Source organism: Excalfactoria chinensis, unplaced genomic scaffold (assembly GCF_039878825.1).
Source record: "Excalfactoria chinensis isolate bCotChi1 unplaced genomic scaffold, bCotChi1.hap2 Scaffold_68, whole genome shotgun sequence".
NCBI lineage: Eukaryota > Metazoa > Chordata > Aves > Galliformes > Phasianidae > Excalfactoria > Excalfactoria chinensis.
The window spans coordinates 1,420,201-1,434,794 of record NW_027315710.1 but is presented as its reverse complement, the minus strand read 5'-3'; the positions used below and the strand labels follow the sequence as shown (position 1 = coordinate 1,434,794).

At 49.0% G+C, this 14,594-nt stretch overlaps 1 protein-coding gene across 1 annotated transcript; it reads right to left on the bottom strand.

The window, feature by feature from the left end:
* Window positions 1–11,815: 11,815 nt before the first annotated feature.
* On the bottom strand, window positions 11,816–12,781 carry LOC140265152 (olfactory receptor 14J1-like). The gene has a single exon (XM_072361037.1). It carries the CDS (start codon window positions 12,779–12,781, stop codon window positions 11,816–11,818), a length of 966 nt encoding a protein of 321 aa, XP_072217138.1.
* Between the last annotated feature and the right edge of the window lie 1,813 nt (window positions 12,782–14,594).

Below are 14,594 nucleotides of genomic sequence, written 5' to 3'. Positions count from 1 at the left end.
CAAGCAGAGCAGAGCAGAGACACTGTCCCCATGTAGCATGTGGTGCTATTCTACTCACCAAATGGATGAGGTCACAACAGAAGAGGCAGATCTTCCTCTCTGCTCCATCTGTGGCATACTCCAGAGTTCACGGCATTGCAAAGCTATGGCACATCTACATTCTTGCACTGATGACACCTTAGTATGCTCGGGGCTCTCATTTCAATGGTGTCTAAATTAGCCTAGGGTCATGCCAGTTGACAGTAAGCTGGCATATGTTGTCTCATTGTAAGGAGGAGCAAGAAAGTTGACATGGGCAATTATGGACCTGTCAGTCTCACTCCAGTGCCTGGTAAAATTATGGAGATAATGATGGTGGGAGTTATGGAAAAACAGCTGAAGGACAATTCTGTCATTGGTCACAGCCAACAGAAGTCCCCAAGGGGAAGGTCCTGTTTAACTTCAGGTCCTTTTATGACACCGCTATTCATTTAGCTCACCAAGGGAAGCCAGTGATGTTATCCTGGAGGATTGCAGTACAGCTTTTGAAACTATTTTTCACAGCACCCTTCTGGACAGAGTATTCTGCATACGGCTAGACAGAAACAGAACGTGGTGGCTGAGCATTTGGCCATCAGGTCAGGCCCAAAAGATTATAGTCAAGGGTTTTCATCGGGCTGTTAGATGGTCACTGTCAGGTTTCTCCAGCGCACATTTTTAGGGCCCCTTCTTTTTCGTGTTTTTGTGGATGACTGTAATGGGTTAAGTGAAAATCCACCTGCGCCCATGACAGGGGGATAGCCGGCCCACAGGGCCGCTGGCCCAAAAGGAAAGGGAAAAAGAAAAGAAAACAGCGACAACGATCTAAGGAGGCACACTTATTTACTAAATACTATGTCGGAATACAGGATAACACAATATAATACAATATAATACAAATTAAGGCAAACAAATCAAGTAAAATAGGAGAGAGAGTGAGTCCTGAAAACTGAGAGGCCTACTGTAACTCTAGGCGAAATGGCTGGAATTCTCCCACATGCTCCCCCCCTGGCTGGCAGGATTCAAGAGAGCAAGTCCAGCCCCGAAGTGAGATTATATAGTGTCCTTGCCTCGTGACTCATCCTTGACCGTGGTGTTCTCTGGGATATGTAGTCTTCTTCTGTGAGTAGCACACTCGGTAAAATCATCCATACTTTACATGATGTTATGATGTGGAATACTGGTAGCAAAATTACAAAAGTACAAAACCATGACAATGATTTACATGCAGGACTAGAAGATGTTCTGAGCAAGTTTGCTGATGAGACCAGATGAGGAGGTGCTGTTGCTTCCACTTAGGGTGGAGAGGACTTGCAGAGAGATGTGGACAAGTCAGAGAAGTGGGTACCAGTTGGTACTAAGCACTAAGTTCATAAAGTATAACAAGAACAAGTGCCTGATTATGCAACTGGGTAGGGGCAACCCTGGACACACACTCTGACTGCATACAGGGTACTGGATGGTGGTGTGACTGACATGTAACTATCCGGATCTTCCTCCTTGCCCTTTTTGAACACCAGAGCGTCATTGGTACTACAAAGGTAGTTACAACAGCACCTGAGGATTTTGACTATCCGTGGGATGCTCAAGCCAGCATGCTCCCATTGCTATGTGTCATTAATGTGTTCCAGGTTATGTCTCAGATTAAATAATTATTTGAGAATTTCACTGAGAGATCTGCCCCAAGGTGAGACAGCTCTGCATGGCAGGGGGTGTAGGATGGTCTGGGCAGCTTCCAGGAGCGGTGGGCACCCCCAGGGCTTTGGAACTTCATCTCTGAGCAACTGCAGGATCCTGAGAAACTGGTAGAATATGGGGGGAAGGTCTGCTGTGGCCATGGTAATCCGTAGAGGCACAAACGACGGCAGCGTGCCAGGGCCTGGCCCACACCTACTGAGCTGTATTCAACACTCTTCAGCATCCTCAAGGGGAAGAGAGCTGGATATGCTGACAGTGCTGCAGCCTCTGAACTCCTGGCACAAACCCTGCAGCAGCTCCAAGGTTTTGCTACACGTCCTGAGGTTGCTCCAAGTTCTGGAAAGTTCTCACTGTCACTCCACCCCTCATAATGAGCTCTGCAGTCACTCCTGCTACAGGTGCTGTAGCTGTTCCAAGTATTGCTATAAGCAAATGAAACAAATTCCTCCCAGAGGAGGTGTGCTGTGCCAGGAGGTACAGCCATGTGGTCACTCCAGCCCCTCCAATGAGCCCAGTGACTGCTCCAACTTAGTCACGTGTCCGGTGGTGATTCTAGCACTGGCAATGAGCTCCAACTCCTGCAACAGCCCAACAGCCACTTCAGCTCCTACAGTGAATCCTGTGGCTGTTAAAACCCCTGCAACATGTCCTGGACTTGAAAACAGATATGCATAGGAATTTTTATCCGTGCATATATGTCTGTAACTGCATATGTTGTATATGTGTGAAAAAATACTGAATATATTATATATGTATAAATACATTTCTCATAATTATTATCCTTTTCTTTTTCTTTTTATCTCAACCCATAAGTTTTAAACCGCAGCACTGTCCTGAGTGCTTTAGAGATCTCCTTGGGACACTTCAATCTGAAATGGTTATGCATTTACCAAAAAATCTCGAGGTCTTCTCAGGGAGCAGCTCCTGAGGTTTATTCCTTACACCAGCTTTGGAAGAGGCCTCCAGTTCTCTGGTCCTGCTCTGAAGGGGCCCTCTTGTTATGGCAGTGCCAGCAAGGAGACCAGCTCTGACACAGCCGTTCATATTGCCGGCTACTGACTGCAGCCCCAGAGTGCTGCTGTAGAGACAACAGGACTGTTGTGAGACACATAAGACCTTCAGGCCAGCACAAATGAGAGGATGTGAGGGCACTTGGCAGTGTAAATGGAGCAGGAATGAAAATAGCACACTGTGCTGCTGTCTGTGGCTGTACCTCCCCCAGACCCAGACAAGGCAGGAAGAGAGAAGACAAAAGGAAAAGTATTTTTTTAAAACCTTTTAGGTATCTTTTAATGTATTCAGGGAATCTGGTTCGATGTTTACATGAGCACTTGGAGTGAGAAAATGGAAATTAGGCAGGAAAGATGAAGAAATTGTAGACGAAATAAGTAGCAACATTTCATTACAAATGCTGTATAACACTTACAGAATCAAACAATCAAATATGCATAAAACATAAAGAACCATCACTGGGAATCCTGTGAGGAAGATGTGTGCTTTATTGAAGCTCGAATAGTGAGTAATGCAACATCTTTCTGAGAGCGTGCTTGATCTCTCTGTTCCTCATGCTGTAGATGAGGGGGTTCAGTGTTGGAGGAACCACTGTGTACACAAGTGCCACTGTCAGATCCAAGAGTGTGGAGGAAATGGAGGGGGGCTTCAGGTGGGCAAAAAAGGCAGTGCTGAAAAGCAGGGAGAGCACGGCCAGGTGAGGGACGCATGTGGAGAAGGCTTTGTGCTGTCCCTGCTCTGAGGGCATCCTCAGCACGGCAATGAAGATCTGCACATAGGACACCACTACGAATATAAAGCAGCCAAAGGCTAAACTGATACTAAAAATGAGAAACACAACTTCCCTGAGGTAGGAGGCTGAGCAGGAGAGCTTGAGGATCTGGGGGATTTCACAGAAAAACTGGTTGACAACATTGCCTTGGCAGAGAGGCAGTGAAAACGTACTGGCAGTGTGCAGCAGGGAATTGAGAACCCCACTGCCCCAGGCAGCCGCTGCCATGGTGGCACAAGCTCTGCTGTCCATCAAGGTCCCGTAGTGCAGGGGTTTGCAGATGGCAACGTAGCGGTCATAGGACATGATGGTGAGAAGGTAATACTCTGCTGAGATGAAGAAGAGAAAGAAAAAGATCTGTGCAGCACATCCTGCGTAGGAGATGGCCCTGGTGTCCCAGAGGGCGTTGGCCATGGCTTTGGGGAGAGTGGTGGAGATGCAGCCCAGGTCGAGGAGGGCCAGGTTGAGCAGGAAGAAGTACATGGGGGTGTGCAGGCGGCGGTCGCAGGCTACGGCTGTGCTGATGAGGCCGTTGCCCAGGAGGGCAGCCAGGTAGATGCCCAGCAAGAGCCAGAAGTGCAGGAGCTGCAGCTGCCGCGTGTCTGCCAACGGCAGCAGGAGGAACTCGCTGATGGAGCTGCTGTTGGGCATCTGCTGTTCCTGGGCTTGGAGTCCTGCTCAGAGTGCAGAAGATAATGACAAGTCCAGACCCTTCTCAGAGACACATCTGATTTATTATGAAAATTCTCTCTTCCTTCTGGAAAATGTTCATTTAACTCCAGAACTTGAATTTATTTTCATGAGCTACACCAATCCTAAAAGAACAGAAGAAGATTAGGGAGCTGTTTATTTCTTCTCATTTCCTAATCATACACTCAGCTTCCTGGAAATTTTCCTCTTTATTCCTGCTGCTCTTTGAGACCCCAGCCCGAGCCTCTGTGCACTTCAGTTTGTCTTAGAGAAATCAGCCTGTTTGTGGGATAAGTGAACTATTAATGTCTGCAGAAAACAATGAGAACTTTTATCTTTTAGGTAGGAGAGGCTGAAAGCACATTCTGTGCATTCTGTGTGACTGTTCACAAAACAACCGATGGACTGAAGAAATATTTGAGACTCTCAGAGCTGTGTTCATATTTGACAGCCCCTATGAGATTTCTGCCTCCAATCCTCTTTCCTTCCCTAAAAACAGGAAATGGTAAATCCCTGCCTTGGCTCTCCTCTCACAAAGTAACCTCAGAAGCATTCTGCTGTGCAGTGATGCTGTCATCCCCCTGCCCCAGGCAGCAGCTGTGGCAGCACAAGCCCTGCCGGGGGGCTCCTTCCCCCCACACGTCTCCCCGCAGCACCCTGGGCAGCTCCCCGGGCAGGCTGAGTGCTGAGCCTGGCAGGCGGCAGAGTCCCATAGCCGGCACACAGCCCCTGGGGCACAGCAGGGACCCTGCTCTGCAGGACAGCCCTGGGCACCCACCTTCAGCCCCATATGCACAGCCTGCAGCCGTGCTGGGACACGCAGCCCTCAGGGCTGTGCTCTGATGCTGCAGCACGGAAGCCCTCAGCTCAAACAGAAGTCTTTTTCCACAGTAAAGAAACATGCAGTGCCTGCAGCCAGATCTGCTATGGCATGTCCCTGATTAAGTTAACCCTCTATGAATAGCATCTGCATGGTCTGCAGTGAGACTTACCGTGTCATCGTTTGTGAGCAATGCTCCTGCAGTGAGCTCACATCCCGCTCTCACCGTTCACATCCTGCAAGCTCTCTCCCCTTTCTCTCCTCTCCTTCTGTCACCTGCAGGCTGTGCTGTGCACAAGAGCTGCTCCTGGGCACAGCTGTCTCTCTGCAGCGCTGCCCACTTGTATGAGCTCCCTGTGTCCCAGAAGCCCAGCCCAGCCCAGCAGAATAGGATGACATCTTCATCCTTCCTACTCCTCTCCCCTGAGATATCGCTGGGTCCTCATGGCCAACAGCTCCTGAAAGAAAACAGCATCATGACTGTGTCTAACTCATTTCTTGTACAAGTATTCCCTGTGAAAGACAAACCTCAGTGGAAGCAGCTTGGACATGGCATGCAGCTGATCACTGTGTTTTACTGTTCATTCAATTGCAACACTTTTCCTGCTGTTTGTTGGCCAAAAAATAAAATAAAATAAAAATAATAAAAAAAATAAATAAAAAAAAAAAAGAGAAATCTTTCCTTTTACTTGTGCAGCTGGTTTTCTGTGGAAAGCTAGTGGGAGTTGGTGTAAAGGAGTTTTAACACTGAGCGGGTGAATGCAGAGGAGAAGAGTGATGTGAAGAAAAGTGATGCAAGTCCCATGGGGCCAGTGTGAGCAGAAATGGGGTGGGGAGGATGAAGAGGACCTTTGTCCACACAGTAACAGAACAGAACTCACTGGGAACATTCTGGATTGATACCAGTTGCACACTGCTGCTTTAATGTTTTGTTTAAACTCAAATATAAATAAATAAACAATAAACGCCTGCCGGATTCGGCCACTTTAAGCTCTCTCCACATATCTCTTCATTTTGATGAACAAGTTCTGAAAAGCTGAAGAGAATGACAGGAAGGCACAAGGCACAGGAGACTCTTTATGTTATAATGGGCCCCAGGGCTCATATGCTGCTGAGTCCATCAACCTCCAGTGCAGAGAGAAGACTGCACAAAGTGCTCAGCGAGACGAAGTCTGAAATAGCAGTGAAGTTTCTTGGAGTATTAATGGGCCCACTGAGGGACACTAACAAACAAGGTTCCCCAGGGACTTGTTAGAGCAGATAATTGGAAGCCGTGAGTACAGGCAGGCAAAGGCACTGTCATGGTGGCTCTGATGCTGAGAAACCCCTCTTTTGCCATATGAGTCAGACAGGCCATGACCTGATTCCCAGACCCTTGGCAGGAACATCCTGTCCCTCATGTTGTCTCAGGGCCATTCCTGGACAGTGGGATGGAGGTTTGTATGATTTCTAAACAAAGACACAGGGACAGAAGATCCCATGCTCTGCATGGGGTGCAAGGATGCTATGAAGTGCATGTCCCATGTGTGCCCTGTGTGTTCTCGCAGGCTGTGGGATGTGTGAAGGGCCCAGTCTGAACAAGCAGTCAATCCCAGTGAAACTCTGAACTTCATATCTTTCAGTTCCAGTGCCCTACTTTACACATTTTCCAATAGAGTAATGTCATTTTTGTTCTGAGCTGACCAGAAGTGCACCCAATGATCCAGGGGATCCTGTAGCAGTGCAGAGCAGAGAGGGATGATCATTTCCCTCACCCAGCTGGCAATACCTTGCTTGATGCACTCCAGGGGCCAGTTGGCCTTCCTGGATCCATTGGCATTTTGCTGACGCACATTAAATTTGATGTTGACCAGGTTCCCCCAATCCTTTTCAGTCAGACCTCTCTGCAGTGTCCCATATCCAGTCAGTGTGTATGTCCAGGGTTGCCCCTACCCAGGCTCACAATCAGGCACTTGTTCTTGTTATGCTTTATGCACTTGGTGCTTAGGACCAACTGGTACCCACTTCTCTTACTTGTCCACATCTCTCTGCAAGTCCTCTCCACCGTCAGTGGAGGCAACAGCACCTCCTAATCTGGTCTCATCAGCAAACTTGCTCAGAACAACTTCTAGTCCTGCATGCAAGTCATCCACAAAATCATGAAAGAGAAGTGGCCCTAAAATGGAGCCCTGGGGAACCCTGAGGGTGACCATCTAACACACTGGCATCCCTTGGTCAACTAAATGGATAACCTTGTCATCAAAAGACCTATAGTAAAACAGGACCTTCCCCTCTGGAAGTTGTGTTGGCTGTGACCAGTGACAGAATTGTTCTTCAGGTGCTTTTCAATCACTCTCACCATCACTTTCTCCATAATTTTACCAGGCACTGGAATGAGACAGGTCCGTAATTACCTCTGTCATCTTTCTTGCAGGGACAGTTGGACTATGGTGGTGATGATGGTACTCCTCTGTTGGTGGTGCCCCCCGAGTCCAACCGTTCTTCACCCACCATTAGAACTTCACCAACAAAGAAAAAATGACGGGTCATTGTTATTGGTGACTCTGCGCTGAAGGGAGCAGAAGGGCCAGTATATAGGCCAGAGCCTCTACATAGAGAGGTGTGTTGCCTCCCCGGAGCTCGGGTTAAGGATGTGAGGATGAAACTTTCTTCCCTAGTCCACCCCACTGACTACTATCCCCTACTACTGTTCCAAGTTGGCAGTGATGAGTTAGGCAGAACTTCCATGAGGACTCTGCAAAAGGATTTCAGAGCCTTGGGGCGACGGGTAAAGGGTTCGGGAGCACAAGTTGTGTTCACCGCTATTCCTCCTGCTTCAGGGAAGAATGAGGGATTCAATATAATGGGCCAACAGATCAATAGCTGGCTCTGAGCTTGGTGTGCCCGGCAGGGGTTTGGGATTTTTGACCTTGGGTCCCACCGGTCAAAAGGGATCTTAAGGAGAGAATTGGGTAGGTTCATCCAGAGGGCTTTAAACTAGGTATGAATGGGGGTGGGGCTGTAACTGGGACCTCCAAAATGGAAACTGCATGCAATGTCCCTGTGCTTGCAGGAGAGGGGTGTGCTTCTAAGCCCCAAGGTCTTGGCCCTTGGTGAAGGAGGAGGGTGACTCGCCCCCTTGTAGGAAAAAAAACAAGGGCTGGTGTTGAGCTGGTGGCTGTGGAAACGCCTAATAGTAGTCACAAGGCTATTAGGGCTGCTGCTGATCGCAAGGAGGACAGACTCAGGTGCCTTTATGCTAATGCACGCAGCATGGGTAATAAACAAGAGGAGCTGGAGGCCATTGTTTGTTCAGAAAATTTTGATATAGTTGCCGTCACTGAAACATGGTGGAATGACTCCCACACATGGAGTGCAGTGATTGAGGGCTACCAACTTTTTAAAAAAAATAGGCTAGGTAGGAAAGGTGGTGGTGTAGCTCTCTATGTTAAAAAAGACTGTGAATGCGTGGAAATCAATAATGATGATGACAGGGTTGAAAGCTTATGGATCAGAATAAAAACCAAGGCCAACAATACCGATGTTATTGTGGGAGTTTGCTACAGGCCACCTACCCAGGATGATGAGTTGGATGAGATTCTTTATAGGCAATTGGGGGAGGCCTTGAGGTCACTCCCCCTCGTTCTGGTCCATTCCCGGATATCTGCTGGAATTACAATACAGCAGACAGGGAACAGTCTCGGAGGTTCCTAGAGTGTGTGGGAGATAACTTCCTGACACAGCTGGTGAAGGAGCCAATGAAGGGAAGCTAAATTCTGGGCCTGCTGTTTGTTAACAGAGATGGTCTGGTGGGGGATGTAAAGGTTGAAGACCGTCTGGGACAAAGTGATCATGAAATGCTGGTCGAACCACGGAGGGGATTCAGCAGAACTGCCACCTTGGACTTCCGGAGGGCGGACTTCAACCTCCTTAGGACCGTGGTTGAGAGGATCCCCTGGGGGGTAACTTTGGAGAGCGTGGGAGCCCAGGAAGGCTCTGCCTCTGGTGGCGCAGTGGTATAAGTTGCTGCTTGCAACACCAGAGGCCCAGGGTTTGAATCCCCCCTGTGGCGTAAGTGGCAGAATGCTTCTCTGCAACACAGAGGGCTCGAATCCTGGGAGTTGGACTCGATGATCTCTAAGGTCCCTTCCAACTCGCACGATACTGTGATACTGTGATACTGTGATACTGTGAAGGCTGGGAATACTTTAAGTAAATTGTCCTAAAAGCACAGGAGCTGACTGTCCCAAAATTGTGAAAGATGAGCCGACGGGCGAGGAGGCCAGGCTGGATGACCAGTGATCTTTGGCTCGATCTAAAGAACAAAAAGAGAGTTTACGGTCTCTGGAAGAATGGGGGAGCTACTTCTGAGGACTACAGGTTTGTAGTGAGGCTGTGCAGGGAGAAATTTAGGAAGGTCAAGGCACAGCAAGAACTGAGCTTGGCTTCTAAGGTTAAGGAGAATAGTAAATGTTTTTATAAACACATCAACGCCAAGAGGAAGGCTAAGGAAAATCTCCATCCCTTGTTGGAGTCTGAGGGCAGCTTGGTCACTGAGGATCGGGACAAGGCTGAGGTACTTAATACCTTCTTTGCCTCGGTCTTCAATAGTTATGCTTGTAACTCCCTGGGAACGCAGCCCCCTACACTGGTAGATGGGAAGGGGGAACCAAATGAGCCTTGCGTGATCCGCAATGAGATGGTTCTGGACCTACTTCGAAAGCTGGATGTTTATAAGTCCATGGGGCCAGATGGGTTGCACCCTAGAGTGCTGAGGGAGTTGGCGGATGTAGTCGCCAAACCACTGTCCATCATTTTTCAGCAGTCTTGGCTGACTGGGGATGTCCCTGTGGATTGGAGGCTGGCGAATGTGACGCCCGTCTTCAAAAAGGGCTGGAAAGTTGATCCTGGCAGCTACAGGCCCATCAGTCTCACCTCGGTGCCTGAGAAGGTTATGGAAAGGATAATCTCAGGTATCATCATGGATCAACTAAAGGTCAGCCAAGGGATCAGGCCAAATCAGCATGGGTTTATGAATGGTAGATCCTGCCTGACTAACCTGATTTCATTCTGTGACAAGGTGACCCGCTTATTAGATGAAGGAAAGGCTGTTGACGTGGTCTACCTGGACTTCAGTAAGGCCTTTGACACTGTCCCCCATAACATTCTGGTAGAGAAGCTGGCTGCCCGTGGTTTGGATGGGCGCACGCTCCACTGGGTGAAGTGCTGGTTGGATGGCCGGGCCCAGAGAGTTGTGGTCGATGGAGTGGAATCCCGCTGGGGGCCGGTCACGAGCGGCATCTCCCAGGGCTTGGTGCTGAGACCGCTTTTGTTTAACATCTTCATTGATGATCTTGACGGGGGGATTGAGAGCACCCTCAGTAAGTTCGCAGACGACACCAAGTTGGGAGGGAGTGTTGATCTGCCTGACGGGAGAAGGGCACTACGGACAGACCTGGACAGATTGGATCGATGGGCCAAGGTTAACGGCATGAGTTTCAATGGGACCAATTGTTGGGTCCTATATTTTGGTCACAACAACCCCAGGCAAATCTACAGGTTTCGGGAAGTGTGGCTGGAAAGCTGCCTGATGGAAAGGGACCTTGGTGTGCTGATGGACAGTCGGCTGAATATGAGCCAGCAGTGTGCCCAGGTGGCCAAGAGGGCCAATGGCATCCTGGCTTGGATCAAGAATGGTGTGGTGAGCAGGACTGGGAACTTCATCCTGATACTGCAATAGCATTGATGAGTCCAAACCTCAAGTACTGTGTTCAGTTTTGGGCACCTCAGCACAAGAAAGACATGGAGGTGCTGGAGCAGGACCAGAGAAGGGCAACGAGGCTTGTGAAGGGCTTGGAGAATCAGCCCTACGAGGAGAGGCCGAGGAAGCTGGGGCTGTTTAGTCTGGGGAAAAGGAGGCTGAGGGGAGACCATATCACTCTCTTGGAGTATCAGTAAGGTGCTTACAGAGAGAACAGGGCAAGTCTCTTCTCACTGGTGACAAGTGACAGGACGAGGGGAAATGGCCTCAAGTTGCACCGAGGTAAGTTTAGTTTGAACAATTGGAAACACTTCCTTACAGAAAGGGTAGCTAAACACTGGAATGGGCTCCCAGGGAGGTGCTTGAGTCACCATCACTGGATGTGTTTAAGAGCTTTTTGGATATGGTGCTCAGGGATATGATTTAGCAGAGTGTTGTTAGAGTTAGAGTACTATGGCTAGGCTGTGGTTGGACTTGATGATCTTCGAAGTCTTTTCCAACCTGGGTAATTTTTTGATTCTATGATTCTATGAAGCTTGGAAACTTCTGATGTGATAACCCATATCCAAGTACTTGTCCTGTGCAGAGTCTCACAGGTAATGAAGAAGAGAGGACCTGACAATCAACGTGCAAACCAGCTGCTGCTGCTGGCCTCTCAGCGGTACTGACAGATGTGAGCCTGAAAGCACAGACCCCAGCCAGGAGCCCAGGGATGGCCCGTCAGCTGCTGCAGGCTGAAGCCACCGCACAGTTTGATGAACTTGTGCTTCCTGCTGGACTGTGGGTTTCTGAGAACATCCGACCCCATTAGATCCAAAAGAAGGAGGACAGACAGAGTCACTGCACGTAATTTATTCTGTAAGGTTCATAGGCAACCTGGTTCATTATGTACAGTGTGTATGGGCTACACTAGAATGGTACAAACTGAGCAGGAATTGATTTGACTAGTGATGTTTTAGTGAAAAACATTACAGTATATATATATATAAAAGAAGAATAATGAATTACACATATAACATGAACGGAACAATCAATAAAAGAGAGCTTGATTCAGAAAAAAGCTGGATTACATTATATGAATTCCAAAAGATCGGCCGTTCACTGATATTGAAACATATTTGCTCATCACTTTCCTCACTGCATCCTTGACCTCCCTGTTCCTCATGCTGTAGATGAGGGGGTTCACTGCTGGAGGTACCACCGAGTACAGAACTGCCACCATCAGGTCTATGGCTGTGGAGGAGATGGAGGGGGGCTTCAGGTAGGCAAAAGAGGCAGTGCTGAGAAACAGAGAGACCACGACCAGGTGGGGGAGGCACGTGGAGAAGGCTTTGTGCTGACCCTGCTCAGAGGGCATCCTCAGCACGGCCATGAAGATCTGCACATAGGACACAACTATGAAAACAAAGCAGCCAAAGGCTAAACTGATACTAAAAATGAGAAACACAACTTCCCTGAGATATGATTCTGAGCAGGAGAGCTTGAGGATCTGTGGGATTTCACAGAAAAACTGGTTGACAACATTGCCTTGGCAGAGAGGCAGTGAAAACGTACTGGCAGTGTGCAGCAGGGAATTGAGAACCCCAGCACCCCAGGCAGCTGCTACCATGGTGGCACAAGCTCTGCTGTCCATCAAGGTCCCGTAGTGCAGGGGCTTGCAGATGGCAACGTAGCGGTCATAGGACATGATGGTGAGAAGGGAACATTCTGCTGAGAGGAAAAAGATAAAGAAAAAGATCTGTGCAGCACATCCTGCATAGGAGATGGCCCTGGTGTCCCAGAGGGCGTTGGCCATGGCTTTGGGGAGAGTGGTGGAGATGCAGCCCAGGTCGAGGAGGGCCAGGTTGAGCAGGAAGAAGTACATGGGGGTGTGCAGGCAGCGGTCGCAGGCTACGGCTGTGCTGATGAGGCCGTTGCCCAGGAGGGCAGCCAGGTAGATGCCCAGCAAGAGCCAGAAGTGCAGGAACTGCAGCTGCCGCGTGTCTGCCAACGGCAGCAGGAGGAACTCGCTGATGGAGCTGCTGTTGGGCATCTGCTGTTCCTGGGCTTGGAGTCCTGCTCAGAGTGCAGAAGATAATGGCAAGTCCAGACCATTCTCAGACACACTCCTCCTGCTATACTATAATAATAATTCTGCAGCACAGAAGCCCTCAGCTGGAGCAGAAGTCTTTTTCCACAGTAATGAAACATGCAGTGTCTGAAGCCAGATCTGCTATTGAATGTCCCATTTATAGTTAACCCTCTATGAACAGCAGCTGCATGGCCTGAAATGAGACTTACCTTGTCATGGTCTGTCAGCAATGCTCCTGCAGCGAGCTCAGAAGGCTGCTCACAACTCACGCATCCTGGAACCTCTCTCCCGTTTCTCTCCTCTCCTGTCACCTGCAGGCTGTGCTGTGCACAAGAGCTGCTCCTGGGAACAGCTGTCTCTGCAGCACCACACACTTTTATGAGCTTCCTATGTCTCAAGAGCCCAGCCCAGCTCAGTAGCAGAGGATGTCATCTTTATCCATCCCACTTGTCTCTCCTGAGATGTCCCGGGTTTTCATGGTCAACAGCTCCTGAAAGACAACAGCATCGTGACGGTACATTAAAATCTGTTTAATTTAACACCAGATTTCTAGTGGTCAGTGACTAATTCCAGACATGTGGTGAGTCCTTCCAGAGAGTGTTTGCTGAAAATAAAAGGGCACACAGACAAGGACACAATAGCATAGAATGATAGAATCACCAAGGTTGGCAAAGACCTACAAGATCATCCAGTTCAGCTCTTCACCTATCACCAATAGCTCCCACTAATCCATGTCCTTCAGCACAACATCCATTCATTCCTTGAACACCTCCAGGGTCCGTGAATCCACCACACCCCTGGGAAGTCCATTCCACGTCCCAAATTGCAGGACACGGTTTTTGGTGTTGGTGAACTTCATCCCATTGGCTTCAGCCCAGCTCTCCAGCCAGTCCAGATCCCTCTGTAGGGCCTTTCTAACCCCAGGCATGTCCACACTCCCAGCCAATTTGGTGTCATCTGCCATCTTACTTAGGGTTCACTCAATGCCCTGTTCCAGGTCAATAATAAAGAAACTGAAGAGGAAAGGGCCCAGCTGTGACCTCTGGGGAACACCAAGTAGGCGCACAGGTAGGCGTCCGGGCAGGTCTTGAATATCTCCAGACAAGCTGGAGACTCCACAACCCTCTTTGGGCAGCCTGTTCCAGTGCTCCGTCACCCTCACCTTAAAGAAGTTCTTGCACACATTCATGTGGAACTTCCTATGCTCCAGTTTCCGGCCATTTCCCCTTGTCCTGTCTCCACACACTGCTGAAAAGAGTTCGGTCTCACCGCTTTGCCACCCACACCTCAGATATTTATAGTCCTGGATCAGGTCCCCTCTCAGACTTCTTTTTCAAGGCTAAACAGATCCAGCTCACTTAGCTTTTATTCATATGACAGATGATCCAGAACCTTCGCAATCTTTGTAGCCATTTACTTCAGTGTTTCCAAGAGATCCATGGTTTTTTTTTTGGCCACAAGGGCACACTGCTGGCTCATGGCTAACCTGTCATCCATCAGGAAACCCTGGTCCCTCTCTGCAGCGCTCCTCTCCAGAAGCTCATCCCCCAGCCTGTCCTGGTGCATGCAATTATTCCTCCCTATGTGCAAGACTCTACACCTGCTTTTTTTAAGCCCCATCTGGATTCTTACTGCCCAGCTCTCCAGCCTGTCCAGGTCTCGCAAAATGGAAGAACAGCCCACAGGCATGTCAGCCAATCCTCCCAACTTCGTTTCATCAGCAAACTTGATGTGTATGGCCACTATTCCTTTCTCAAGTTTGCTGATAAAGATG

Excerpts from the sequence above, each read along its gene's own strand:
- LOC140265152 (XM_072361037.1), bottom strand. The coding sequence starts at position 12,781 with ATGCCCAACAGCAGCTCCATCAGCGAGTTCCTCCTGCTGCCGTTGGCA.